Here is a 26,507-nt window from a genome sequence, read left to right as displayed (position 1 = left end):
CCACTGCACAGCACTACATCTCTCATGTAATGTATTTTTCACACGCATACATACACTCAGTACATTCTCTAACCCTTCATGTACTGTACTCCTTAACCCTTCCCAGTGACACACACATCCAGCACAGAGTCACTAATCCTGTGCTGCGAAGCACTCCACAGCTACCCGATGTAGGCCAAGGGGGTGTCAAGCACACAACAACAAAACTCTAAAAAGGTAAGTGAGCATGTAGGCTACACTTCAAGTGACAAACGTTAACAAGCATTGGCATAGCCAATAGGTCTTGCCTTTGGGACCTTATAAGTGTTTAGCCATGCAACAGTTGATATTGTTGCACCAAGGCTATTGTGCTGGATAACTAAACACTTATAAGGTCCCAAAGGCGAGACCTATTGGCTATGCCAATGCTTGTTTAATATACTGTGGAAAATGCTCACAATTGGGCTGGCGTTTAGAAGGTCTTCAATCTTCAAGTCACTTACATGGGTTTGTGAACAGGCACCTGATCAAGGCAGCCAGAATCAGTACTTTAAATGTCTAAAGAATTCATATAAAATGCCTCCAGTTAAATTATTTTTTTAATCCGGGCGACATTTCATCAAAATATTCTTTTGTTTGTGTTTAAGGTGTTCGGTGAAAGACCTGAACAATTCAGTAAATTGACAGCAGGGGGCAGTGTGGAACTGCTTTTGACAGAAACGAATAAAGTGTCAGGAAAAGAGCGGTTTTCTTCTCTGCTGGATGGAATGTAATGAAGCTTATTATTTACAAGCAATGATGTCAGTCCGTACATAATGGTGGAAACATATAATTGCCTTTACCTAATAAGGCTACAAATTCCATGAGTTTATCTAGAATTTAACATCGGCCATATGTTACAACGAACTGTATGTACTATTATCATTTGGCTCTCAGAGAGAAATCCCTCCGAATTCATTAATATTCTTTGTAGAGCTCAGGTTCTGGGCCAGTAATGCTGGATTCGGGGAAACAAATGCCTATCGCTAGGTTGAGCTCTCGAGATAGAGATAACAAGCGCGCGCAAAAAGCATTACGTGAAGGAAAAAAGACAGATGGCGGCTGCACACGTTCATGCGCACATGCACATAAGCTTCAGGTCAGCGGCTGGCAGCACTTTGAAAATCCACTTTGAAAATCCCCTACTAAAAGTCGAGCAACAGCGCATGCGCTGTTCTAGGCTCGACCTAAAAAGGACTGGATCATTCCTACTGATCTCTAATTTGTATGCTGCCACAACCACTCTCATGCTGCTTAACTCTTGGCGAAGATGGTCCACTTCCACCACTATGAGGGCAGCGCTTTGGACGCCCCTTCAAGTCCAACAAGACCGCAATCTGTGACACACGCCTATGTCATGGTGCACTTGCGTGATCTGTGTTTGCCTATGACAACAAATATCAGCATTATTGATCCAGACAACAGTACAATTTGGCACCCAGGGCAGGAAAACACGTCTTTTACCATACAGACGTCTTTTCCATCCCAACAGCCACATGTTTATCTTTTGCACGTTGTAGGTCATTATCAGGACAGAATCACTCTTCATGTTTCTACACATTCTGAGCTACAGCTTTTTTTAATCTGACTTATATTAAAAGGATTCTAATACCTTTTTTTCCAAATAATTACTAACTTCTTTTGTTGTGTTTGATTTTGCATCACAGAGTCTACTTTTATCCATCTTGTCTGCAAACATGTTATTTCTGTCGTATGAAAGAGCAGTACACCAAGGACTACAGTGGTTCATGGGAAGGAAGATATTGTGACCATGCATGAGGAATAAAGTACTAATATTGCAAGTCACCTTGGAGTTCCATTAACTTATAAAGGAATTTGGCATTGTTGGTCTATATGGTCACAAAACTTCTCAGTGACATGCAATTTCCTACACCTATCCTATTAACATCTACTTATTGTGATTAAAGTTGCTTTAGATTCTCTATAGGGCCATTAGGGCACTTTTAGAGCCAATATTGAAGCTGAGAACTGCATATATGTAATAAACTTTAAACCCAATAACTCTATGCACGTTCTACATTCCCTCTGACTTGGGGCCCTTCTGGGTTTTGACATTATCTGTTACTAACAAACAGAAAGTGTTCGGTTGTAGAAGGCATTATGCAAGGTAAAGAGGAAGGGTCAGTTAAATATACTGTGCATTTAAATTTGGTAAATAATGTTATTTTTGAATGACAGCAATCATGAATATCTGATTCTGGAGTGGGTTCACCTTCTAGGCAAGGACTGTGCAAAGGATGGCTAATAATTGAAGTAATGAAGATTACTGGTAATTAATTATGCCATTCTGAATGTACAAGGAGGAGGTGGAATGACAGTGATACAGGAGAAAATGGGATGCAGCATATAAAGAACCACACAGATATAAAACTTGAGACCCCCAGGCGAACCTTTCAGGTTATAGATAGTTTTAGGCCCCTGTAAGTAACACACCCTTGTGTATACAAGCAGAGACGTGATGAAACAGAATGTGTTCAGCAGAAATAGACAGTCCACATCACATGTTAAATGCCAGGAAAAATGTTGTGGTTAGTTGGCTGAACTGCTGCCCGAAAATAGGTCATATTTCCTGTCAGTCTCCGTAAACTTGACAGAAAATCAGTGGTTTGTGCAGATGTCACAAAAATAGGTCACAGAAATCTACATCTGCTAGAGAGACCAGACGAGATGCATCAAATATGTAAGATCTGTGGTCCCTCACACCAACTGTCTTCACACGTACAAAGGATATGATAAGCCTGGCTCGAACACATACACAGTAAGACAAGAATTTGCAATGCAATAGGTCTCGCATTACTGAAAGTTTGAGCTATTAGAGTTGCAAATAATGCAACGGCAATAGCGCAAACTTTCAGTAATGCGAGACCTAGTGCTCCAATACCTTTGGGTCGAGTAAGCGCTATAGGCGCGAGACATAAAAAACATCTTAAAGTAAGCACTGCTGACAGACACATTATCTCTCCGAGGTGCCTTCCTGGATTTTGAATCTGCGACTTGCTGGCTACACACAAAAAATTGTGACAGGCACGTTAACCCACTGATCTGACATGCCAGTTGCACACGGATCTCTAAACAGGCACGTCAACCCACAGAGCTGTCTTAGTGGAACTGGACCCAATGATTACACACACATCTCCATGGCGGCACATTAATCCACTGAGCTGTCTTGCTGGCATTCGATAAACACGACACACGCACCGGGCGTCTCTGCGCCAGGCACATTAACCCGCAGGGCTTTCTTGTCCGATCATCACTAGCAGCTGTTTGTGGTCAGCATCTGGCCGGCCTCTATGGTGGGAATGTTCACGTAGCCGAGTTTATCGGTGAGAACTTCCCATGACAGCACCTCTGCCTGCAAGATGTTTCAGCATCTCCAGCACTGCGCCGTACTCCCACACTGCCCCCACACACAGCCCAGCGCCTCGTCTAACAGCGGAAAGCCATTAATACTGGGAAGTTTTCACTTGAAGTGAGCGGAAATATAACGTGTCCTTTTCACACGCAGGCTTCAATCCACCACCTGCTGTGACCTTTTTACAGACGCCTGAGCTCTGCTAGTTCATGTGTGTGTGTGGTGTGTGAAGGCGGGGGCGGGGCACGTCATGAATCTTATCTTGGGGTCATCGTTATGGGGAATGTGGTGTAAGAGAGAGTCAACATTTGACTGACAGCTCCCGTGTATCGATTCACCTCACCCCTGCCCCCGCATGACCCCTGGCCCGCGCACGGTCTCCGGCTTTGCCCTGCCTCCTTCATTACACTAGCCATCCATTATTTCCGCCCCAGGCCTGTTTGGGCCCATTTACAGCCTGGGCCTCCCGCGCTATTAAAGGCAGGTTATTCAATCCCCTTACCGCCTTTCCACCTGGAAATGTTGTCTAATGCACCCATCCACCCTCCCGCCAGACCACCCGCTGGCATTTTGGGACCAAAGGCTTCTCCAGGTGCTTTTCGGGAGAACTGGAGCCTCGCGCTGCATGTATGCCATCGAGGGGTCGCAGAGCCTTTCATGTGGAGGCAGAAACTGTCCAGTGGCAAAATGAACCTACACTGAAATCCAGGCATCTCTGTGTGACCGTGCCGTGTGATCCTGGTCAAATGACTTCACAGCTGCGTAGTTCGATTTCTGCCAAGTTTGGGCGCACGTACCCAAGAAGGGGTTAAATGCTGGCAGAAAGCCACTCCCTCCTCAGCATTGTGACTATATTTAAATATATATACATTCCTCACTCGCCTCTCATAGGAATTGTGCTAGTGTGAGTTGTGAGTTGTACAGTGCGTGGTACGAACCGACGAGTTTGAGTTGTGAGTAGTACAGTGAGTCGTGTGAACTGGCGAGCTGGCATCGGCCCCCGAGGACCGTCAGTCCGTGTTTCTGATTTGGACAGCAGTGCAGGGGTGGAGGCTGCGCTCCCACTCAAATGAGCGCGAGCCTCTGTCCGGGTATGAACAGGGTGAGTGAAGGAGCAGCCCACCTCTCTTTCCTTCTTTCATTTAGTTGCTTCCCCGTGAAATGGATCCAAAAAGAGAACAATCCCGCGAGCAGTGCGCACGTGCCACAGCGAGACATGTGCTTTCAATTATCGCGCCCTTGTCTGGGCCATGATGATTGAAACCACATGGGCTTTGGTGCGCGTAAAAGACACCAATAGGCCATGGGCGGAGCAATGCGCCCGCCTTTGGCCTACTGCGTGCTCTGTTTTTTAAAAAAACACGCAATATAAGCCCAATAGTGGAACCCAAAAGGAAAAGCACACGCACGAGCGTGTGCGATTCCAGGGTCCGTTTTCAAACCCCTGACAAAAGGGCTCTCGCCTGCGCGAGCAATGCTGCGCTCTGCAACGCAGGGCGTGAGCCCTAAAAAACCCAGGCGCACATCCTACCTTAGAACATACTGATGCACATGTGCAAGTTTCGGCTATAACCACACTTTCACACCTAAAGGTTAGATAGCTTGGTGAGAGAAGCCATAAGCAAGCTATAACCACACGCTGTGCAGTCAGATAAACATCTTTGACACCGCTTATAATCTGAGAACTAAAAAGGCACATAGGGGGTTTCCGCTAATCATGCAAGGCGAGGCACACCTACATGCGCTTTTGTTTCCAAGAAATTGCTACATTTGTTGATACTATCTTGCTTACGCAAATGACAAACTTGTTACCTTTCCTGTTGTAGTTTGAGAACTTAAATACTGCGGCTTTGAGCTATACTTTGGACATCAGGTTTCAGTATCTTTGGAACTGGCTGATCTCCCCGGTTAACTGTATTGATTAAATCCATATTACTTTGTCAATTGTGGTCTTGGGTTTTTGTGCAACAGATTTCCCTCCAAAATATTGGCGACCTGAGAGCAAAGAGGTTCTACTTGTTATAACAGATTGCCACATCCATGGAGTGACTGCGCATTTTAAAAGAAGGTAAAGAGATGCTATACTTTTATCGAAGTCTCATCATTTCTCGGGACGGGTAGGACGAAGGGGTTGGCATCATTAAGGTAAGAATAGTACGAACTTTGTTCCTTTTAATTTAAAAAGGCGGCATTTGGCATTTAAATGTGGATCATTTGTGTATATTATTTTGGGATTTCCATGGAAGATATTATATGGATAATGTATACAATAATTCGTGGTAGTCAAATGCAAGACTGTGTATAAATTTATGACAAAATATTTAAGTATCTCGGTGGTATGTCCGGAAGAGAACGGGAACTCGACTAATTCGTTCAAAGTGGTCAAAGGCAGAGGAGAACTTGAGACAACGAGCGGAGCCACGCAGAAAGACAGCCGATCGACGTAAAAACCCTAATTATAAAAGGGATTTACGCTGGGGCAACCATCAACTAATAAGGTGCACCGACAGCTGTAATTGATCACCCGGATATCTGTCCTCCTCATGATAGAATAGAATCTTTAAAAGATCTTCTAATTCCACCATCTGACCGAGGGCACTGACGCCGGTGAATCCAATATATTGCAATTTGCCATACTTAGCGGTTCATAGTTCGTTTTTATGATTCCCCACACATTGTTTAGAAGAATCCAAATAGGATAGAAGGAGGTAGATGCCCCCAGAAACCTTTCGGACGTTCTGAAATCCAGATACAACGTGTTTTTATTTTGACAAACAATTAGAGGTGGTCCAAATCGTTACAGGTTTTTATCTTTTGTTTGTGAGAGTTACAAATGACTCGGTCTTGAAAAAGATGGCTATATAAAGGCACCATCGAAACGCGTCATCGCTTTACAAAAGGAACACAATCTGTGAGGAAACTGGTATCATTGAATGCTCATTTTATGTATGGTATCGGGTCTCAGCTTCTAAATGAAATAATCACGGATGTGGCCATTCAATGACATAGTCTTCTGTCTTTTCCATGTACTCTCCCTGGTTTTTATGCGATATCTGTTTTAAATGATAATTGTATGCAATTACTGTGTTTCTTGATGATGTTTTGATGTAACAAAAATACTGTCTACCTATGCATTGTCAAGCTTATGCTTTTTAACTTTATTCTGAAATAAGTTGAGAAATAAATTGATATATTTTTATAAAATTACTGTTTTTGATTCACCAGCAAAGGGCTTGAGGCGTGGAATTATACTGCTCCCCCCATGTATGCGGATAGGTTGAATGTATGGGTGTGTGTTGTATAACAAGCTATACAGTTGTTAATAGTACTAGAATACCAATTTTTCCAAAGGAAATACGTTCTTTTGACATGACAGAGTAGAACTTGAGACTGGGTTTTACAGTGTATTTTTTTCCATTACAATAAGGAGACTGCTGGACCGGTGTCAAACTTTACTCTGAGTAAGAACAAAACATTAGAGTCAACTCTGTAGTCCCAGACCTTTGGTGTGGAAATCCCAATTTGTAGTTACAAATAGTGAACGTTTATTTCCTTTCTGAATGCAGAGGAAAGTGACCAGTGGTCTTTTTGCTCTAGTATGTAGTTTAGAATTGATAAAATTGGATTTGTAGACGTAAACAGAAATGTGGCCACCGATTAATCTAATGTTGTTTAGGTTATGTACTGTATAAACTTAAAATTTCCTATTTTGTGAGGAATATTGTAAAAAGTTAGGAAAGGAAATCTAAGTAATTGACTGAGTTAGGCAAATGTCTCAAGTGTTTGCGAGTGATCCATCACAACATGTCCCCAAATGAATTGTCCTTCTTTATAACAGGCAGGTTGTAGGTTTCTTTAAGGGCACTGACCCCAGCAGGCCACCAATACCAGTACCACCTAATAATCCCTTAATGGAAGAAATTTTTGAACGCCTAGGTATTGACACCTCATCATCTTTAGATCCAACGACAACATACATTGATGTAATAATGTTAAATACTTTAGATGATTATATAAGTACTCCAAAGAATTAGAAACTTTTTTATAACATTTTACAAGGACATTGCCCTGCATATCGAATGATAGAGTGGTGTAACAGTCTCATGAACCCCAACACTGCCAACTATTTTCCATATGATAAAACTAGAATTAAATCCCCTTGAGATTGAAGACTAGAAGAGGGGGGGATTTCAAGCGGGACCTTCGTACACTTGGAATAAAAGAGTTTGTTTCAAAGTCTACAAAATCTGTCGCTGTTGTCCAACTGACGGCGATGTACCCTCTAAAAGGCCCCAAAGAAATTGATTTATCCCCTCTATGAATACTGAGGGAAGTGGCCTAGGGGTAATATAACATAACCATCAAGGACAGATAGTGAAAGATTGGACAAATGCACCTGGGATCCCACACTAACTGATACAGACAAAGAAAAGACACAACAAGACATTAATAACATGTTTGCCATAAATCAAGTAAGAACTAAAACATCTTGGAAGAGGGGAAACGTCCTGTCCGATTCAAAGGGCGGGACAAGTACAAAGTGAACCTTCATTTACGATTATATTTAGTTTTAACTTTTCATGAGTGACACTGAGGCTACCATGTGGCCAGTGTTTGAAAAAAGATGGGGGCACCCCTAATTGATATTCCTAAATCAGGGCAGGTAAACATTTGTAAAAAAACAAATTTAGGAAACAATATTTATCTAGAATGGACCTAGACAACATAAATACATGGATATAGGAAACAGCAATAAAGTTCAAAATATTCAAAGATGGTTGTTTATATAACAGATCTTTAATTTTTTTATATAGAAAAAAATCAATTATAAATCATATGTATAAAGATGTAAATAATTAGCATTATTTCATTGCTATGACTGAAATAGTCTTAAATCATGAATTGCAAAAATAATCACAAAGCACAAAAAATATATAGAAATGACACAAATGTTAATGCAGTTTGAAAAATTTTTTGTGATCCACCAAGTATAACAGTGTCACGGCCTTAGAATTTTTCCAAAATCCTATGCGCGTGTCGGCTATGTGCCTTCATCAGGGGACCATGTAAATGGTTCATCAAAGCCTGAATGAGATACAAATAACTATCAAGAACATACAATGTTGTACAACAGTCCAAATCAAAAGATACAAGCCCATACAAAACAGAAAGTATGAGGAGTCTTATGATAATAAAAACAATTAAAATTACTAGTCTACAAATATATTAATCAAAAAAGAAGAAGAACAACAGATGGTGAACTTCATAATCTGACACCTTAAAAACACCCTTCACCGATTGGGACTTGAAAAAAATATACATTTTTGGTACAATCTGGAATTTGTTTGAAATTATCTACCTTTGCAATCAAAAGGAAGAAAAAGGGAAAGGGAACGAAATGTAAAAGATAGAGAAAATTTCGGTGAATGATTAGATACAGACAGCTCTGTACAAAATGACAGCAGATGGATTATATAGGCAAAAGATGGTGTTCTGATGTATAGAGAACAGCTCATAGATAGCTAGGCTGCTAATCTGGTTCATAAAAAATATTTATGTACCGGTGTCTAAATTGCGTGATGAGCAACAGGTTGGTGGTTCAGAAAAATCTGTAGCCAGAAATGTGTTCGGTGTTCCAACTCTCTGTATGGTCTGCAACTATATATATACATATATAAGATTTTAAAACCAAGGAAGGATATTTTAGGCAAACATGTTGACAAGATATGTGAACAAAAACGGATAATAACCCTACGTAATTATGGTATATATATATTTTTTTTAATATATTTCCAAAAATACCTATGTATAGATAAAATCTATCTAGTTCGTGGAATAGAACGTTTTTGTTCACATATCTTGTCAACATGTTTGCCTAAAATATCCTTTCTTGGTTTTACAATCTTATATATGTATATATATAGTTGCAGACCATACAGAGAGTTGGAACACCGAACACATTTCTGTGCCATGGGATCTCCTCTAGAACACCTGTTCGAAGTATTCTCAGAAAACAAAGACCAGATAGGAAAACATTGTACAGAATGGTACAAAGCCACTAAACACCACACACACATTCACACAAACGTGGGCCCGGAAGCCTGCCAGTTGTCCTATTCCGGATAGACCCAGGGGCAGACTGAAGGACAGTACAAAGAAAAGTCATGAGTCTGCCAGTCCTCCAACTCAGAAGAGACTCAGAGGCAGAACCAAGGGCAGTATAAAGAAAAGCAACTCTCAGAAACAAGTAGTAGGTTAACAAGCCCAGAAGAGGCCAAGAGAAAGGCCCCGAAAATGGCCAAAACCAGAGGGTCCTAGTGATAAAGTAGAAGAGGGGACATCAAGAGAAACACAATATCGTCTTCAGGTGACACACATAATCGAAGGTAGTTAAGGGTCATAAATAGTGAGAATTATAATAGGAGAGATTGATAAGAGCACCTGGTTACACCCTGGTTGAAGTCAACACAGCTACCTTCTTTGCATACCCCATTTCAGATACAGACGAAGATGCCCATGACTGGGCCACATATACTCCAGAAAAGTGTACCCAAACAAGAGAAGAACCCATTCTAGGTAGTATTTTTATTTTGTAGATGGGTTTTCCACAGTAGATTAGGACACGAAATTGAAACACACAGGTGCAGTAGTTGTCAAAGCCATGCAGCATGACTCTCCAGATATAATGCTGATATCAGACCAGATAATGTTGCTACCTCATTACTTAGCTCAGGCTGCTGAACTAGAAGTTAGTAATGGGCCACATATACTCCAGACAAATGTACCCAAACAAGAGAAGAACCCATTCTAGGTAGTGTTTTTATTTTGTAGATGGGTTTTCCACAGTAGATTAGGACACGAAATTGAGACACACAGGTGCAGTAGTTGTCAAAGCCATGCAGCTTTACTCTCCAGATATAATGCTGATATCAGACCAGATAATGTTGCTACCTCATTACTTAGCTCAGGCTGCTGAACTAGAAGTTTTAGTGCCAGCCCTTAAACAAGGGGAAGCAATAACAGTATACTTTGATTTTATGGCACGACACGGAGGCCAACATTATGCAATAAATCCTTTATTGCCACCACTCAGCAGCAACCAGAAATAAATAAATAAACCATGTTCTTAGAATATAGAATTCAGAATCTCTAAGAACATTCCAATAATAACAAAACTGCTCTACAACTACATATCTCCCTTCTTTTATTGCTGCTGCTCAATGAGATAAGTATTACTTTTCATTTGGAAAATTTAAATGAGAGAGATGTATTTGGTGTGATATTTAAAAAAAAAAAAAAAAAAAGGTGAATGGTTTAATGTTTACAGGAAATAATATGGTTTAGATGTAAGAAAGGGGACTTGATGAAATATATGTTAAAAAGGTTTAGTGTTTTTTAGGTTGAGAAAAATAGTTAGATGATAAAGGAAGGTAAAAGAACATCGAAGAATTAAATTGAGTTATGAATATGTGCAAAAAGCTTGGTAAAATGATATTATGAAGGGGGCTTGGTAAATGAGAGGCGAAGAAAAAGGAAATTATAACGATGTATTTTAGTGTTGTATAATGAAATTTTACTCGAGTATAATTAGGAAATGGCATCGAAAAAAGGGATAAAAGTACTAGAAGGAAGTCGGTTATAACTTACATCGTTGAGATTTGAAATGTGCAGTGTGCGCGAGGCTTTGAAGTTGGTTTAAGAGCGAGCGGTGCTCGCGCGCTTACCGAGTGACGTTAGGAAGAATTCTGATGTGAGGAGAGAAGGAAGGCTTCCCGTGCGAACCGCGTTTGATTGAAATGTGGAAATGAAGGAGGGACTTCGCGCGCGAGGAAGATGAGTTTATTTGTCCCTTTCGACTCGCCGTAAGAACGTCGGTTGCTAGGCAACGGCGTTTGCAAGGCAGGATCGGAGAGAAAGAGTCGTTCATAGCGTTGTGAGAGGAGCGGAAGGTAGCGGTTGAGAAAGGAATAGATAATTAGAAAGGAAAAGAATAGTGTATTAAGAAGGAAGTAAATAATAAATTGAAGAGGGAGTAAAGGTATATCTATCTTGTTGAAGAAAGATTTGTTGTGAGGAAAATGGAGCAAGGTGAGGGCTCGTTGGAAGACAGAATTAACAAAGCAATAGATAAAATAACTACTGAGGTTTCAATAAGAATGGAGAAAAAATTGGAAATGATGGCTGCTTCAAAGTCAAAAGGACAGGAGGAGGAAAGTTATTGGTCAGCAAATGAAAATGAAGTAGCGCATTCAAGTAAAAAGGCTTCAAGGAAAAGGAAACATGTTTCAACAAGTGAAAAACATGGAAAGAAGCCAAAATCTACTGTGGTAGAACATATTTGCTGTTCTGACAGGCAAAATGATGATGAAGCGAACAAAGATGAAGGGCAAGAAAGAGGCCCAATGCGAAAACATAAATATGTTATGTGTGAGGATTCCTCTGAGAGTGCAGAGGTAGAAATAAGTTGTAGTTCGGATTTTGAATCTGAGGAAGAGGTGCATGTAAAAAAGGGTAAAAAGGATGAAAGAACAGGATCGGACTATAAAAATATTAAAGATCCAATGGGTAATGATATGTTTGACCCATTAATGATAAAACATCCTTTTTCACCCGAATGGACACCGTCTGATCATGTTGCTAAATACTTAGAATATTGGATCAGAAGAGAAATACCAAAAGAGGTACGTGTTCGTCTAAGATCAGAATGCCCTCGGCCTATTGTGGAGAACAAGGTTCTGATGACACCAGAACTTGATTCAAAAATGATAGCTTTTATTGCAAAAGGGGGACGTGACCCAAGGAAAGGAATAGATCGTGGATTAAAATCATGCCAGGATAGACTACTCGATGTTGTTGGCCCAGTCTCGAAAATGTTTGATATGGCAGAAGAGGCCTTTGTTAGTAAAGAAAATATTGATGTGCAAGAACTTAGAGAATGGGTACAAAGAGTGATATGTTTATTGGGCAACGCTAATACAGCGTTATCAATTGAGAGAAGAAAGAGTTTATTACTTAAAATAGACCCAAAGTTGGTAGACCTTGCGACTAAGGAAGAAGGACCTTTAGCAAAAGGTCTTCTGTTTGGAGACGAATTCATTAAAGATCTATCAAGATATGTAGGGGCGTTCAGCAGCCTACAAAAGTCTCAAAGAGAGATAAAGAAGGTGTTTGGTGAGCGTGTTTTTGGTTCGGCCGGGAGAACACGGAGTCGGTTTCCCGGCCGAGGACAGGGAATCACAAGAGGCTCCTTTTCAAGAGGATTTGGGTCAAGAGGCTACCAGGGTCAGCAATTCTATAGAGGTGGTGGATTTTTCCCGCAACGTCAACGTGCAAGAGGAAGATTTAATAGAGGAGAGAGACGTGGAAGAGGCTCAGGTGGTAAGTCAAGACCATACTGTTATCCAGGAAAAATTGGGCGGCAGACTTGCCCAGTTTTTAGAGGTTTGGAAGTCAATTACAAAGGACTTATGGGTTTTGGAGACGGTTCTGGGTTACAGAATAGAGTTTATAGAGGAACCAAAACAAAGTGTTGTTCCAGGACGAATGGTTTTCAAAGAGGAACAGATGCGGTTGATAGACGTAGAGGTAGAAGAATTGATAAAGAAAGGTGCAATAGAAAGAGAGAGAGAATGTGTAGAAGGATTTGTAAGCAATATTTTTCTGGTAGAGAAGAAAGACAAAGGAGGCATGCGTCCAGTAATAAATTTACGTCAGTTGAACGACTGGGTGGTATATCATCATTTCAAAATGGAGGGAATACATCTGTTGAAAGATGTGTTGGTGAAAGGAGATTGGATGACAAGATTGGATTTGAAAGATGCTTATCTGACAATTCCAATTTGGAAAGATCATCAGAGATACTTGAGGTTTGTGTGGAGAGAAAGAATTTGGAAGTTTGTGTGTCTACCTTTCGGCCTGTCATCCGCACCGTGGTGTTTCACGAAGATGCTTCGTCCAGTGGCGGCATTCCTGAGAGAGAGGGGTATACGATTGATAATTTATTTGGACGATATATTGATAATGGATCAGGACAGGAATACGCTTCTACATCATACAAAGTTAGCAATAGGTTTGCTAGAGTCACTGGGTTTTGTTGTAAACAGGTTAAAGTCTCAGTATGTACCCAGTCAGGAGACACAGTTTTTAGGTTTTATGGTGAACACAAAGGAAGCTGTACTGAAACTCCCAAAAGAGAAACTGAAAAGAATTCGAAAGGAATTGAAGAATGTATTGAAAATGAACAGTATATCTTTGAGAATGTTGGCTCGAGTAGTTGGACTTTTGTCCTCTACAATTCAGGCTATTTTTCCAGGTCCATTACACTACCGAGCTTTACAGAGGCTGAAGACTTTGCATTTGAGGAATGGTTTGAAATACTCGGAGAGTATTTGTCTTTCTCAAGAGGCAAGGGAGGAGTTGATTTGGTGGCTAAGGAATATGGAAGCGTGGAATGGGAGAGCAATTTTTGGAGAAAATGCGGATCTGATTATAGAGTCAGATGCAAGCTTGGATGGTTGGGGTGCAAGATGCGGATTGTTAAGAACTGGAGGTCGTTGGACGAATCAGGAAAGAAGAATGCATATAAATTGTTTAGAGTTATTGGCTGGATCATTTGCAATAAAATGTTTTGGGAATCGGACTGCAAAATGTTGTGTGATTTTGAGGATGGACAATGTTTCAGCAGTAAGGTATGTCAACAGGATGGGAGGTCCAAGATCAAAAGGTTTGGCGGATTTAGCGAGAATATTTTGGAATTATTGTTTGGAGAGGAATATTTCTGTTCAGGCAGAACATATTTCAGGGATTTCGAATTCTGTGGCAGATTGGTATTCAAGGAACTTTTACGACTCAAGCGACTGGATGTTAGACAGGTTGGTTTTTATGAGATTGAACGAATTTTGGGGTCCTTTTCAGGTGGATCTTTTTGCGAACAGAATAAACACTCAACTTCAGAGGTTTTTCAGTTGGCATCCGGATCCGGAAGCGATGGGAATAGATGCTTTCCTGCAAGATTGGAGAGGTCTACGCCCTTATGCTTTTCCACCGTTTTCAATGATAAGCAGGGTGACGGGGATGATTCGGAAGTGGAAGGAAGCGGTAGTGATAATCACCCCTTTTTGGAACTCACAAGCTTGGTACCCGATGATGTTGGAGTTGAGTGTGGATCTTCCAATTCTTCTACCTATGTTTCAAGGGATTTTGAGGGGTCCGCAGGGAGAGGTCCACACACTGGTGAACTCAGGTCAGCTTCATCTGTTGGCATGGAGACTTTCAGGAGAGTCTGGTTTAAGCCAGGGCTTTCGTCAGAGGCTTCAAAGCTCATTGAGGAGTCCTGGTCTCATGGAACAAGGAAGGTTTATAAGTCGGCTTGGAATAGGTGGAATGGTTGGTGTGTGGAAAGGAACTTGGATCCCGTATCAGCAGATGTAGTCCATGTTTTGAATTATTTAACAGATTTACATAAGTCAGGTTTGGCTTATAGATCAGTGAATTTGCATAGGTCAGCAATCTCAGCAGGTCATGTTTTGGTAAATAGTATTTCGGTTGGTCAAGATGTTATGGTGAAAAGATTATTGAGGAGCATGAGGTTAGCTAACCCACCTGGATCAAGGTATACTTCTCTATGGGATGTGACTTTGGTTTTGCGTTTATTTGAATCTTGGGATGATAATAATTTTTTGGACCTGAAGGATTTGACCTTTAAGCTTACAATGTTGTTGTGTCTTTTATCATTTAGGAGAGTGTCTGATGTGCGTGCATTAGAGATTTCAAACAGATGTTTTACTCCTGAGGGAATTTGTTTTTATATAAAACAAAGAACAAAAACTAATTCTACTTCTGTTTTTTATCCATACCTGTTAGGGAAAGAAAAACTTTGTGTGGCACGTTGTGTCAAGGAGTATGAATGTAGAACTAAGCATTTGAGGCCTGTTGGAGTGGATCAGTTACTTATTTCTTTCAGGTATCCTTATAAAGCAGTTTCATCACCAACTCTGGCAAGATGGGTGAAGTGTATAATGGAAAGAGCAGGTGTGGATATAAGTATGTTTGGTGCACATTCTGTGAGAGGTGCAGCTGCATCAAAGGCACGAATATTAGGTGGTAGTTTGCAAGATATTTTAAAATGTGCAGATTGGTCATCTGATTGTGTGTTTAGAAGATTTTATTTTAAACCAATTGAGAGTGCAGCTCAATGTATTGTCGATAAGCTTTAAACTTGCATAATGTTGGCCTCCGTGTCGTGCCATAAAATGTAGATTTTCCACAGCCTTGGTGGGAAGAAAATCTGGATTTTATTAAGGACACGGAGGCTAATATTATCCCTCCACATCCCATCCCTGATGTGGTTTGTTTTGTATTTGTACAGGTCAGATTTAAGATGATTGAATTCGGAAGATCACGGACAAACCTCATCTATGCGATTGGGAAAAGAAAGAAGAAGATGTCTTTTTGGTGGATTTGTTTCGAGTTTAAAGACTGATGACATGGAAAAGAAAGAAGAAGATGCCTTTTTGGTGGATTTGTTTCGAGTTTAAAGACTGATGTTATGGAAAGGTTTTAAGTAGTTCTCTCTTTTCGCAGGCAATACAAGAAGGGAGATATGTAGTTGTAGAGCAGTTTTGTTATTATTGGAATGTTCTTAGAGATTCTGAATTCTATATTCTAAGAACATGGTTTATTTATTTATTTCTGGTTGCTGCTGAGTGGTGGCAATAAAGGATTTATTGCATAATATTAGCCTCCGTGTCCTTAATAAAATCCAGATTTTCTTCCCACCAAGGCTGTGGAAAATCTACATTTAACCTATGTCACCACGACAGGGCAAAATACCCCCTTACCAAAACACATACCACAGTTTTGTTATCTAGTGAAGCATTGCCATCTTCAGGCCCCTTGGATACTTCTAGGCACTTTACAGAGACAGCTAACTTGTAACCAAGAGAAATACAAACATCCAGAGCTTGAGAAATAGTTGTGGGAAGCAAGAGAATGCACACACAGGAACAGATTTAATATACAGATATTCACAGGAAAGCCTGTCAAACCCCAAGTCTTATTAATGACAGTCCTAAACCAGCTACACTTTTTCCACACTCTGTCAGAGACATGTCCCTCCAAATAGGCCTAGATTGACTTACAATGTACATCAACAAATGCCCCGTGTGCCAGCAGTATTCACCAAACCCCACCTTTAAAGCAATAGTTTCCACAACACCTCAACCAAAGGGCCCTCCACTGTAATCAAGGCCGGCTCTAGGGTAGTTCGACCGGTTCCATCACACTGGGCGCAGACTTTGAGTGGGGGATGCCGTTTCCAAGTATAGTATGGTTTTAAAAGCATTTGTTGTCACATTTCTTGCCTACAGCACACACAAAGTGCATATGATGTAAATCGATCAGTGGGTTATTACTTTTATTCGCAAGATCCTTTTGTTACTTACAGTTTTATAAGTTAACATAATATAGAGCAGTGAATTATTAACTGTCATCAAAGAGCTGTGGAGAAACTACAAGGTATAGATTAGAGCAATATATTTTTTGGGCCAGTCTTACATTATTATACGGTTGAAAAAGGGGAAATTAATTTGTATTAATAAAGAGAACTCCCAACCATGGCGTTATGGTTTAAACGCAGAGTTTGTGCTTCTCCAGATATAGCGCTCAAAGTATACTGCCTACCAGTATAGATGACATGTGACTCCTACACCTTGTAGTTCTCCGTATTTTGTAAAATTTGTTACACATTGATTTAATCATGTGCGATTGATTGTTTCTATGTAATGTATGTGTGATATAAAGTGTTTTGACACCCTACACTGGAATGAGTGGTGCTACAGAACTAACTAAATGCATCTGAGAGACAGTGTTAATGGAGATTTGAGAGGCACTGTTAAAGGGTGGTAGCGAGGGGGATCTGTGGCAGAGGTGGTCAATGGGGAGCGCAAACAAACACTGTCGAACCGAGCGCCACCAGCAATGAAGTCAGACCTCGTGTTCACTGTGATGCCACATCTGATGCTAATTTTGTGGTCTGTAAGGTAAAACCCAGGTGGGGCAATCCTGAAGGGATCAGATTCGACAACGGCACACAAACTTCCGTCAAGAATCTCTTCTCCCACCTCACCACTTTGTTAGGAATGACACACAAACACTTGTCAGCTTACCACCCCCAATGTATTGACATAATGGAGTGCCTCAATGGCCTTCTAAAAAACTAAATCAAAGTAAACTGTGTGTCACATTGGAAAATAAATGGTTGTACTGTCTCCCACTAGCACTGTTCGCCATGAGACACACCCCAAGGTCAGACCACCCTTTGACCCCACATCAGATAGTGACAGGGAGAATGATGAACTCCGTTGTGCCACTAACTAGACATAGGTGGCAGACCGAGTGCACCCGAAGTAGTACAAACAAATATCTGTGTACTTGTCTCAGCTAACATAAGTGTCAAACTTTGTCTCTAAACAGGTTCCACTAGTAGCTGACGCCCTTCCAGCCAACACCACTCCAGTGCATAACCAACTGACACCCTTGTCATTGGGAACTCCAGTTTTAATCAGGAACTTTAGTTCATCACTGGGGAGATTTTAAGTCTCGAGGACCCGTCAACTGTAATAGACAACACAACTACTGCAGTGAAAATTTGCAGCCACAAGCCATGGATCTCTTTCTCTCTCCTACATCTGCCTGGCTCCGGCTGTGCCATCCATTCCTTCAGACACCGAGCAGGAGAAAGAGAGGGAAAAACAGGAGAAGCATGTGGAGTAAGGCCTCCATCTGTCGCCCCACCAAGAGACAATACATATTTCAAGTTTTGCATTTCATTTTTGTTTTTCCTCCTCGGAGTACTAAGGCTGTTTGTCCGGTATTTCTACTTCTTTTATCCTACATCAACTATTATACTAATGTGCAGAACTGCTGAAAATGATACTGACCATCACCCTCTCCAAACTACTTTGAGAAAATGTTGTACCAGCACATGCATAGTATAGGCACATCCAACATCTGCCGTTATGTATGCTCCCTTATTTCCCATGCTGCCACAGTAGACACATTGTACTACCCTAAATAAGTATATCCAAACATTCCACACTGTATCTTGCACCTCTTTTTATGTAGAATAAAAGCACAGCTGCAACCAACACATGTTAGCCCTGGTACTGCACGAGTTAACACAACTAGATTTGATATCATCCCTGAAGTACTACAGATCCTGACAGGTAGATGAGAGACAAGATATCAAGAATGAAAACAGCAGGTAACAAGAGAGATTGTCCAAAGTGGGAAAAGGGGATATTAGACTGGGGCATCTTAGATATTATTCACCGAATGTAATAACTATAAGGCTAAGTCCCTACCCCCTGATTGCGTGTGCAAACCAGGTCACAGGATCAGTATTTGCCCACAACAAATGGCATACAGGGGCCAAGTTCACATGTAGAGCAATAGAACAATGTCAACAAATATGGGACGTAAACATACAAAGATATACATGTACAGGAACTAACACACACCCTTAAATAGGAATTAAATTAACATAGTTTTCTCTTCGTTTCAGAGGAAATGGGACAGTAAAGGTGGGAAGCAATCTCAATTGCAACACCACCATGGACGATGCTGACATTCAGGGGGGCACCGCTGGCCTGATGGATCACTTTTGTCAGTGCAGGACACATGCAACTACCCCCAAACATGAAGGGCTTCTGTTCACTTGTAACTCTACATACCCCTGCCTCCGTGATACCAGGAGTGGACCTTTCTGACTTGCATAACCATCCCATGGGCCGTTATTGTAATGGACAGTCCTTTTATTTTTGCATACGTTATTTTACCAACATCACTTCTCGTGTTATCCTTGATGTTACATTTTGCGACACAGCACTTTTTGGACTGTCATCAAATATACGACTTAGTTCTCAATCCTACAGATTTTCAGACCTTGGAAAGCTGCCAAAGAGCAAGTTGTGCTGTAAATAATAAACAAAGGTGTACACCTGTAATAAATAAACCAAAGGTGTACGCTTAAGGCAGATCACCCTCCAAATGCAGTGTGTGCATCTGAATTACCCACCTCGGCAGTGTAGTCCACCTTCACTTTCGTAATGGTCCAGTAGCAAGGGTCTTCGCTTCTCTGCAGCCACGACTTGCGGGTCACAATCCGCCCGATGCCGAAATGACGCAGCCCGCTGAGCAGGGAGAAGAGGCGGCTTTCGTTGCGAACATCCTCCCAAGCCAGCACAGGTAGCCGCTTTCCAGTGAAGGGTCGGGTCATGGTTTGGTAATCCAAGGCATAGCGCTGCGAATCACGCGGACGATTCTTAAGAGCCCGATACTCGCGAATCTTGCGAGCCATCTCGGCAATCAGCCGCAAGCGCTTCTTCCGAGCCATCGCTAATTTGAAATGGGCACGGACACACAATGAGAAAACACTAGGATAAGCCTGAGGCTAGGCTTTGAAATGTCTCGCTGTACCTTTCATTAAATAACCTGATTAATGGCTTTTGCTATGACAGGACGCAGAATAACATCGTATGTGATGGTAGGAACTTTCCATCCGGATCTGTAGCCAAAGAGCTGGCAAACCAGAGTACCCGCACCTATGGGTCGAAGAACATGCTGTTAGTGGGAGCAGCCATTGTAAGGTCATTAAGGACAGTGCACCCGCCTAAACAGACCGACTGTGAAACGGAAGCTTTAGGTCGCTAAGGATTGGTTATCCCAGGTGTAGATCACGGCAAATAAATTAGACTTTACTAATAGGTGCACTTTATTTACCACCGGAAGCAGACTGTTTCTTTGTTATAGTGTGGTAGGTTTGCATTTCTCAAAAAAGAAAGTGACTTCAAAAGACGAACCGAGTAGCCATGTTGGAATGGGGGGAATTGAGCGTATGGTATTCTATACGTCAAGAGCAGTAATTCCCATGATGCTTTATAGTCCACTAAAACACCCTAATAAGAACTTACAGCTTTCACATATCAACAGACCGGCCCGTTAGAACAGTTACCGCATCAATATTTTCAATATTGGAATTTACTATCCTCATTCTGCGCATTTCGTGTTTCTGGCGGCTGTACGCCATATTTGAGTGAGCCGTCGAGTAACTGAAGTGTGTGACACCTTAGTATGTCCCTTCTGCACCCAGACCCCCCTCGCCAGTTCTACATTACAGTCCGAGAGAATATTCCGCACCGTGATTTTCGGGAGTTTTGAACACGTTTTGTTCGATTGCACGGGAAATGAGGAAACTGGGCTTCGGTGCAGAGAAGCGAGCAGCAGGAACTCGGATCAACGGAACCGTAGTAGGATGCAGTTTGTGCAGGGAGCGGAAAGGAAGCAAACCAACGGAAGTGTGTTTACTTTTGGTGATTTGAGGTGACACCGTCTGAGCCATGAGCCTAAACGTTAATTAGTTTTGTTCATCCGCAAAAACAGAGACTTAGACTAATTAGTTTAAATAGACTAATAAGTCATACATTAACCTTTTATTTGCATCGTTAATGTCGGGGAGCATCAGTCTGAGCAATCTAATTATGTAAACTCAATTACAAAAATCATCTTGTTTCTTTTTGTTAAGGTCGTAAAATATACAACATCCATGCTTTGGAAAAGGGGAGATATGTTTTCGACTTAATCAGTTTATGGGCACTGACTAGAGAGGGCAAATTATCAAATGTTGATATTTTGCCTCAAAATGCAGAGTTGCACTGCTCATGTGAGCAATGATGCGCTACACACTACATAAGGGGATCCCAAGTTTAGACTGTCACTGCTGTTTTTAACTTAGCAGGGCTTGCCGCTGGTGAAAACCAGAGTCTCCTTTTTGGGACCAAAATTTACTTTTTTAGACTCTGACAGGTGGAATAACTTAGAGCGCTACCTTCCATGGTGTGTTCTTTTCTCTGAATGAGCGTGCTCCCCAGTAGATTTCGCTTGTCTATGATTAAATGGTAAAAACATAACCACTAGTATTTCAAAATGAAGGTTGTGTGTAAGTGCCTCTTATTTCCAATTTACTTTCCCGAAACTACACTTTCTATATCCTAGTATTTTTCATAATTATCACAGAGTAATGTTTGTTTTTCCAGAACAACGTTCTATGAAATTAGTGATAGATTTCGAACAATAAATCAGTGTAAACGAACTTATCTTACTGACCTTTCTGGAAATAGATGCCTAGCTATAGGTGAATGTTCTAAAATGAGCTGAGACCAGGATTATAAAACCGTTTTTCCACTAATAAGCATCCCAGAATGTCACGGAAATATTTTTGCTTATCTTTTCAAACTAATATGTAGTTTATTAGGGTAGATCAGAGGACATTTTTAAATAGGTCATGGAGCAAAAATTTAAAGAAGATGGCATGCCTCCAAGTGCTGATTCAAAAACTATGTGCAGCTCCTTGAAGACTCCCATCAGAAGGGCCTACACATGGGAATTTTCTGATTCCGAAAGTGACAATGAGACAATAACCGAGGACAGCAGCACTGGAGCATATTCAAGCCCTTGTGCTTTAAGGTCTTGTGCGTTCAACACAACAATTAGTAATCAACAAAGCTCGTTCATTGGAGGCGAAGTTTCTGTTGTAGCTCAACCTAGTCCCATTCCACCTCTCAGCAGCCCCCCAATAAAGAAAGTAAGAAAGAAGCAGAGCCCAAAAGAGCTGGAGTCCAGCATGGTTCAGATAGAGGCACGGAAACTGGGGAAAGAAGCCAAAAGATTGGAAAAGGAGCGAGCAAAAGAGTTAGTGCGACTGGAGCGGGAAAACAAGAGATTGGAAAAGGAGCGGCAGAGAGAACATGAGCTGCAAGAGAGACGGAGCCGAAAGGAAATGTCTGATGCCATTAAGTTCTTGCGACCAGACCAGTGCATGAAGCACATGAGCATCTGTGTGGACACAGGTGGGGACACTATAGAATTACAGTGGCATTCCTGATCAAGACCAAGCTTAAAAATGTACTAAAAGGATTACGTTGATCATTATCACTTTCAGGAAGGTGGGGGAATATAGTGGGTGTTGTCATTCAGAATACCTATTTACAGTAAAGGTAAAGTGGGATTTTACTGTATGCATGTTCTTACCAAGAGAAGTGCCTATTCCATTTTAAGCCATTTAGTGTGTATTCTTACTGAATGAGAGGTTTCTGAATTTATGACTATAGAATTGTAGGCTTGACTCTGCCTACACCCACTATTTGGGACATCAACGTGTTGGTTAAGTGCAGCTAGAACCTATTTATTAGAAACTCAGTTGATATATGTAATACTGATAATCTTGTGAATTAGGTTTCAAGTTAAAAGTGATTATTGATTTCACATACTCTAAAGTTTCAGTGTGCCGTGGAGCAGGCAAACGGAGGTATAGAAGTCCGACGTACCAGCTAAATATTTTAGAGTGGGTGTCCTGAAACACCAGCACCATGCCTAGATTTAAGAAATAACCCAAAGCATGAATATCAAACATTTGAGTCAAAACTCAAAGACATTGCCTTCAGAGTGAGCACCTGGTGTAAGTTTCAATTTGAAATTAGTTTGATTCAAGTTTTTAGTAGATGCTTACTAAGTCTAAAATCACTTGAATCTTAGTTACATTGGAGACTTGGACCACTGAATATCTCTTAGCATGCAAGTTACACACTCTGAATCCTTTCTGTGCTTATCTCAACCTCTTTACAAACTCCCCGGAAATACCTGGTTTAATGCTCCTCCCAATATCACTGTTGCCTACCACACTCATAACTATTTATGTAAATGTAATTTGAAATGCTTATTGTTTGATTAATTAAAATGTTCACTCTGAAATCATAATCAAACATTGACACAGCATGGGGTCATATTGCTAACGTGTAGATAAAACCTATATATCTAGAAACCAATTGATATGTGTGATACTGATCATTTATACATCATATTTTTTTGTTAAAAGTATTTCTTAGGACCACTTTTCCAAAAACCAGAGCCTGTGGGGCCATACTCTGTTTGTCATGTGATCATTCAAGTAGATAAATATGCATGTCTTTTCTTTTTTTCTTTCTTAGATTAAGCCTACTAGAGAGTGCAAGCTATCTGCAGCAAAATATACAGGGCCTGATTTAGAGTTCAACAGACAGGTTAATCCATCACAAACATGACGGATATCCTGCCCCCATATTACTATTGTCAGCCTATCAAGAACTTGCAGTGGGCTTAAAGCCTGCCCATTTATTACCATTGTCTGACTTTATTGTCATACTCATTTACTTGCTTTTTATTCGAAGACTTGCCTTCTCCATCTTCCTTGTGTCTCTCTTAATTGTGTACTTCCATTGCTCACTTTTAGGAAACTGCTTTTTTCTTTTTGCTTAAAGACTCCACAAGAGTGGTATTTAAGCAGTCTCCCTCGTGTGCTTCTCTCGCTTCTCCCAGTCCTTTTTGCTTTCTCATTTGCGTAAGATTCTCTTTCCCTACGCTGCTCTCTTGTACGCGTGCTTCTCTCCCACAACCCTCTGTTGCTGTTTCTTGCCAGTGTGCTTCTGTTGTGTTCACTTCCCTTTGCGCTTCACCTCTCAGCTATCCAGGTACTGCTTTTCCCCTGCATCCCAACACCTCCAGCTCCTCCGCTACCCTTTAACTTCTCACCATGAAATAGTTGGATTGTTAAAGTTCTCAATAAACCTGCTCAAGAACAGACAATAAATACACAGCGAATCAGTGAATGCAGAAAGTGGTGTTTGTGAACCTATTCCATTTACTGTTTAATGCAGAAGGGCACCACAACGTTTTTATGTCTGAACACTGAGCAATAGAAGCTTAATTAACAGTGGAAAATACCGGAAATCAAGCTGAATGACAGTGTGAAGCCTGTAGATAAAAGTACTCACATCCGACTATAAATAGTGTTCCTTAATACACACAAATATAAATTTGTCCCGTTTTGGAGATATTATCCAATATGCACACGCACAAAAATCGAACTGTTGAGCTCATCCAAGGGGAGTTGATGTTTCAGTTTGGTTCACTGGAATCACAGCTTAAGCAGTTCCACGCATTCAGGCGTTTGAGACCAACAACCAGCTGTCTGTAATAAGGGACGTTAACTGAGGTGACTGTATTTAATTTACTAAGGTGTTATTCAATGCTCAGACAATGTTGTAACACACGAGTAGGCTATGTACTAAATACAAAAGCTGGACCTTTATTCTTTTATGAAGCTGGCCTTTCATTAGAGCGGAGCTGACAGACCTTGCACATAGAGATACAACTTAAGTATTGCAGTAGGTAGGAGAGTAGTCCTTTTGACATAGTTTCTCCCACTTTTTGCCTGGTAACTGATGTGATGTGATTTCAAACCAGGTCCCCAGTGCCAGAGCTCTTTCCCAAAACTGTACAATTGTTTCCCCAATTGGCAAAACCTTTAGCACCATCTGTAAGTCCCTAGTAAATGGTACTCCTGTTACCTAGGGCCTTAGGTACTAAAGAGGGTCCCTAAGGGCAGCAGCACAACTTTTGTTTCCCTAAAAGACCCCTCACCAAGTCCATGCAAGGCTGTCATTGCTGACTGCATGTTTTGCAGTAAATGGTACTCCTGTTACCTAGGGCCTTAGGTACTAAAGAGGGTCCCTAAGGGCAGCAGCACAACTTTTTTTGTTTCCCTAAAATACCCCTCACCAAGCCCATGCAAGGCTGTCATTGCTGACTGCATGATTTGCATAGGCCTGGGTGTGAAATTCCGCTCGCGTAGAGCACGGAGTTCGGAATAACTCCGCATAGCGGTGCTGAGCAGAGTTTTTCCTCTCCAGCAGCTCGCTAACGTTATGTTGGCGAGCGAGGAAAATCTTACCCCAGACCACCTCCTGGCGAGATTTCTCAATGTGGGCAGTCGTGGCTAGTCGCCTCCGCTCACATTGAAAAACCTTCCGCTCACGGTGAGGAATCTGCCGCCTGAGTAGAACAGTTACTCGGGCAGCAGAAAGAAGCATCTCGCTCTTGCGCTGCGTGTGGTGCCGTTTGCGCCCATTTTACAGCGCGGGACAAACGCCCGGTGCTAAAAATCAGTGTGATGTATCACACCCTGCCGTTTGCAGAACTCCGCATAGCACGGCAGAGTTTCTTGATCACTTCACGGAGTTCTGCGTAGCGCATCTCCACGAACTCCGCCCAAGCCTAGTGTTGGTGCAGACAAAAGTGAAAATACAACATGTCACACATCTCTGTGTGCCATGTCCCCTTATACCGCATTTGATATTTGTAAGTCACTCCTACAGCAGGCCTAACAGCCCTAAGGGAGGGTGCTGAATATTACATGTGAGGGCATACCTGCATGAACAGATATGCTCTTGTGCTGGTCAGTCCTATTACTGCCAGTGCAAGTGGGCAGGGATGCCATTTTAAAGCATGTGCTGGACACTGGTGAAGGCGAGTTCCCCAGCTACATGATGGGCGTCACTGAAAATAGGGATGTTTGGTACCAAACATCTCATATTGTTATGTTATGTTATAATTTTTTGTATAGCGCACAGATGCCGCAGCAAAGTGGCGTCCTGGCGCTGAGGAGACGGTAAAACATAACAGAGAGAAAAGCTAATCAGAATAAGCTAAAGGAACTAAGTCGTGGCAAACAAAAAAGTTTTCAGACATTTCCTGAAAGGAAGAAGACTGGTGATAGAACGAAGCGAAGGGGGGAGGGTGTTCCAAAGCGAGGCAGCCAACACCGAAAAAGAACGTCCACCCATTCTGGCTCTTTTGAAGCGGGGAACAATTGCCAGATTCGATCCTGCAGAGCGAAGCGCTCTGTTAGGGAGATAAGGGGATATAGTCTGGGCAAGGATAGGAGGAGTAGACAGCTTTAGGATTTTAAAAGTAATGCAAAGTGCCTTAAATTTGATCCTCTGTTCCACCGGGAGCCAGTGCAAATTATGGATGGTTTGACGGGCGGAACAGAAGCGAGGCAATCCGACCAACATCCTGGCTGCCGCGTTTTGGATACGCTGAAGGCGGAGAAGATCAGCTTTGTTCAGTCCCAATAGAAGTGAACTAGCATAGTCCAATCTACTTAGAACCATAGCCTGAACTATGATTTGCCTGGTTGTGGGGTCAAAAAATTTAAAAATAGGTCTGAGACACTGTAAGGTGC

The 26,507-nt window shown here is 41.5% G+C and overlaps 2 protein-coding genes across 4 annotated transcripts in view; one reads left to right on the top strand and one right to left on the bottom strand.

Moving 5' to 3' along the window:
• MRPS34 (mitochondrial ribosomal protein S34) overlaps window positions 1-20,520 on the bottom strand; it is a 58,430-nt gene extending 37,910 nt beyond the window's left edge. Inside the window, exon 1 of the mRNA XM_085628362.1 lies at window positions 19,467-20,520. Coding sequence (XP_085484488.1) covers window positions 19,467-19,784 — 318 coding nt within the window. The 5' untranslated portion in view covers window positions 19,785-20,520. The remainder of the gene's footprint in view (window positions 1-19,466) is intronic.
• Window positions 20,488-26,507, top strand: part of EME2 (essential meiotic structure-specific endonuclease subunit 2) — a 163,957-nt gene continuing 157,937 nt past the window's right edge. For all 3 annotated transcript variants that reach the window (XM_085628361.1, XM_085628360.1, XM_085628359.1), the window contains exon 1: window positions 20,488-22,296. In XM_085628361.1, coding sequence (XP_085484487.1) covers window positions 21,732-22,296 — 565 coding nt within the window. In that variant the 5' untranslated portion in view covers window positions 20,488-21,731. The remainder of the gene's footprint in view (window positions 22,297-26,507) is intronic.

Source organism: Triturus cristatus, chromosome 10, assembly GCF_964204655.1.
Source record: "Triturus cristatus chromosome 10, aTriCri1.1, whole genome shotgun sequence".
NCBI classification, from domain to species: domain Eukaryota; kingdom Metazoa; phylum Chordata; class Amphibia; order Caudata; family Salamandridae; genus Triturus; species Triturus cristatus.
Note: the sequence above shows the minus strand (reverse complement) of the source record. Positions and strands in the feature narration are given on the sequence as shown.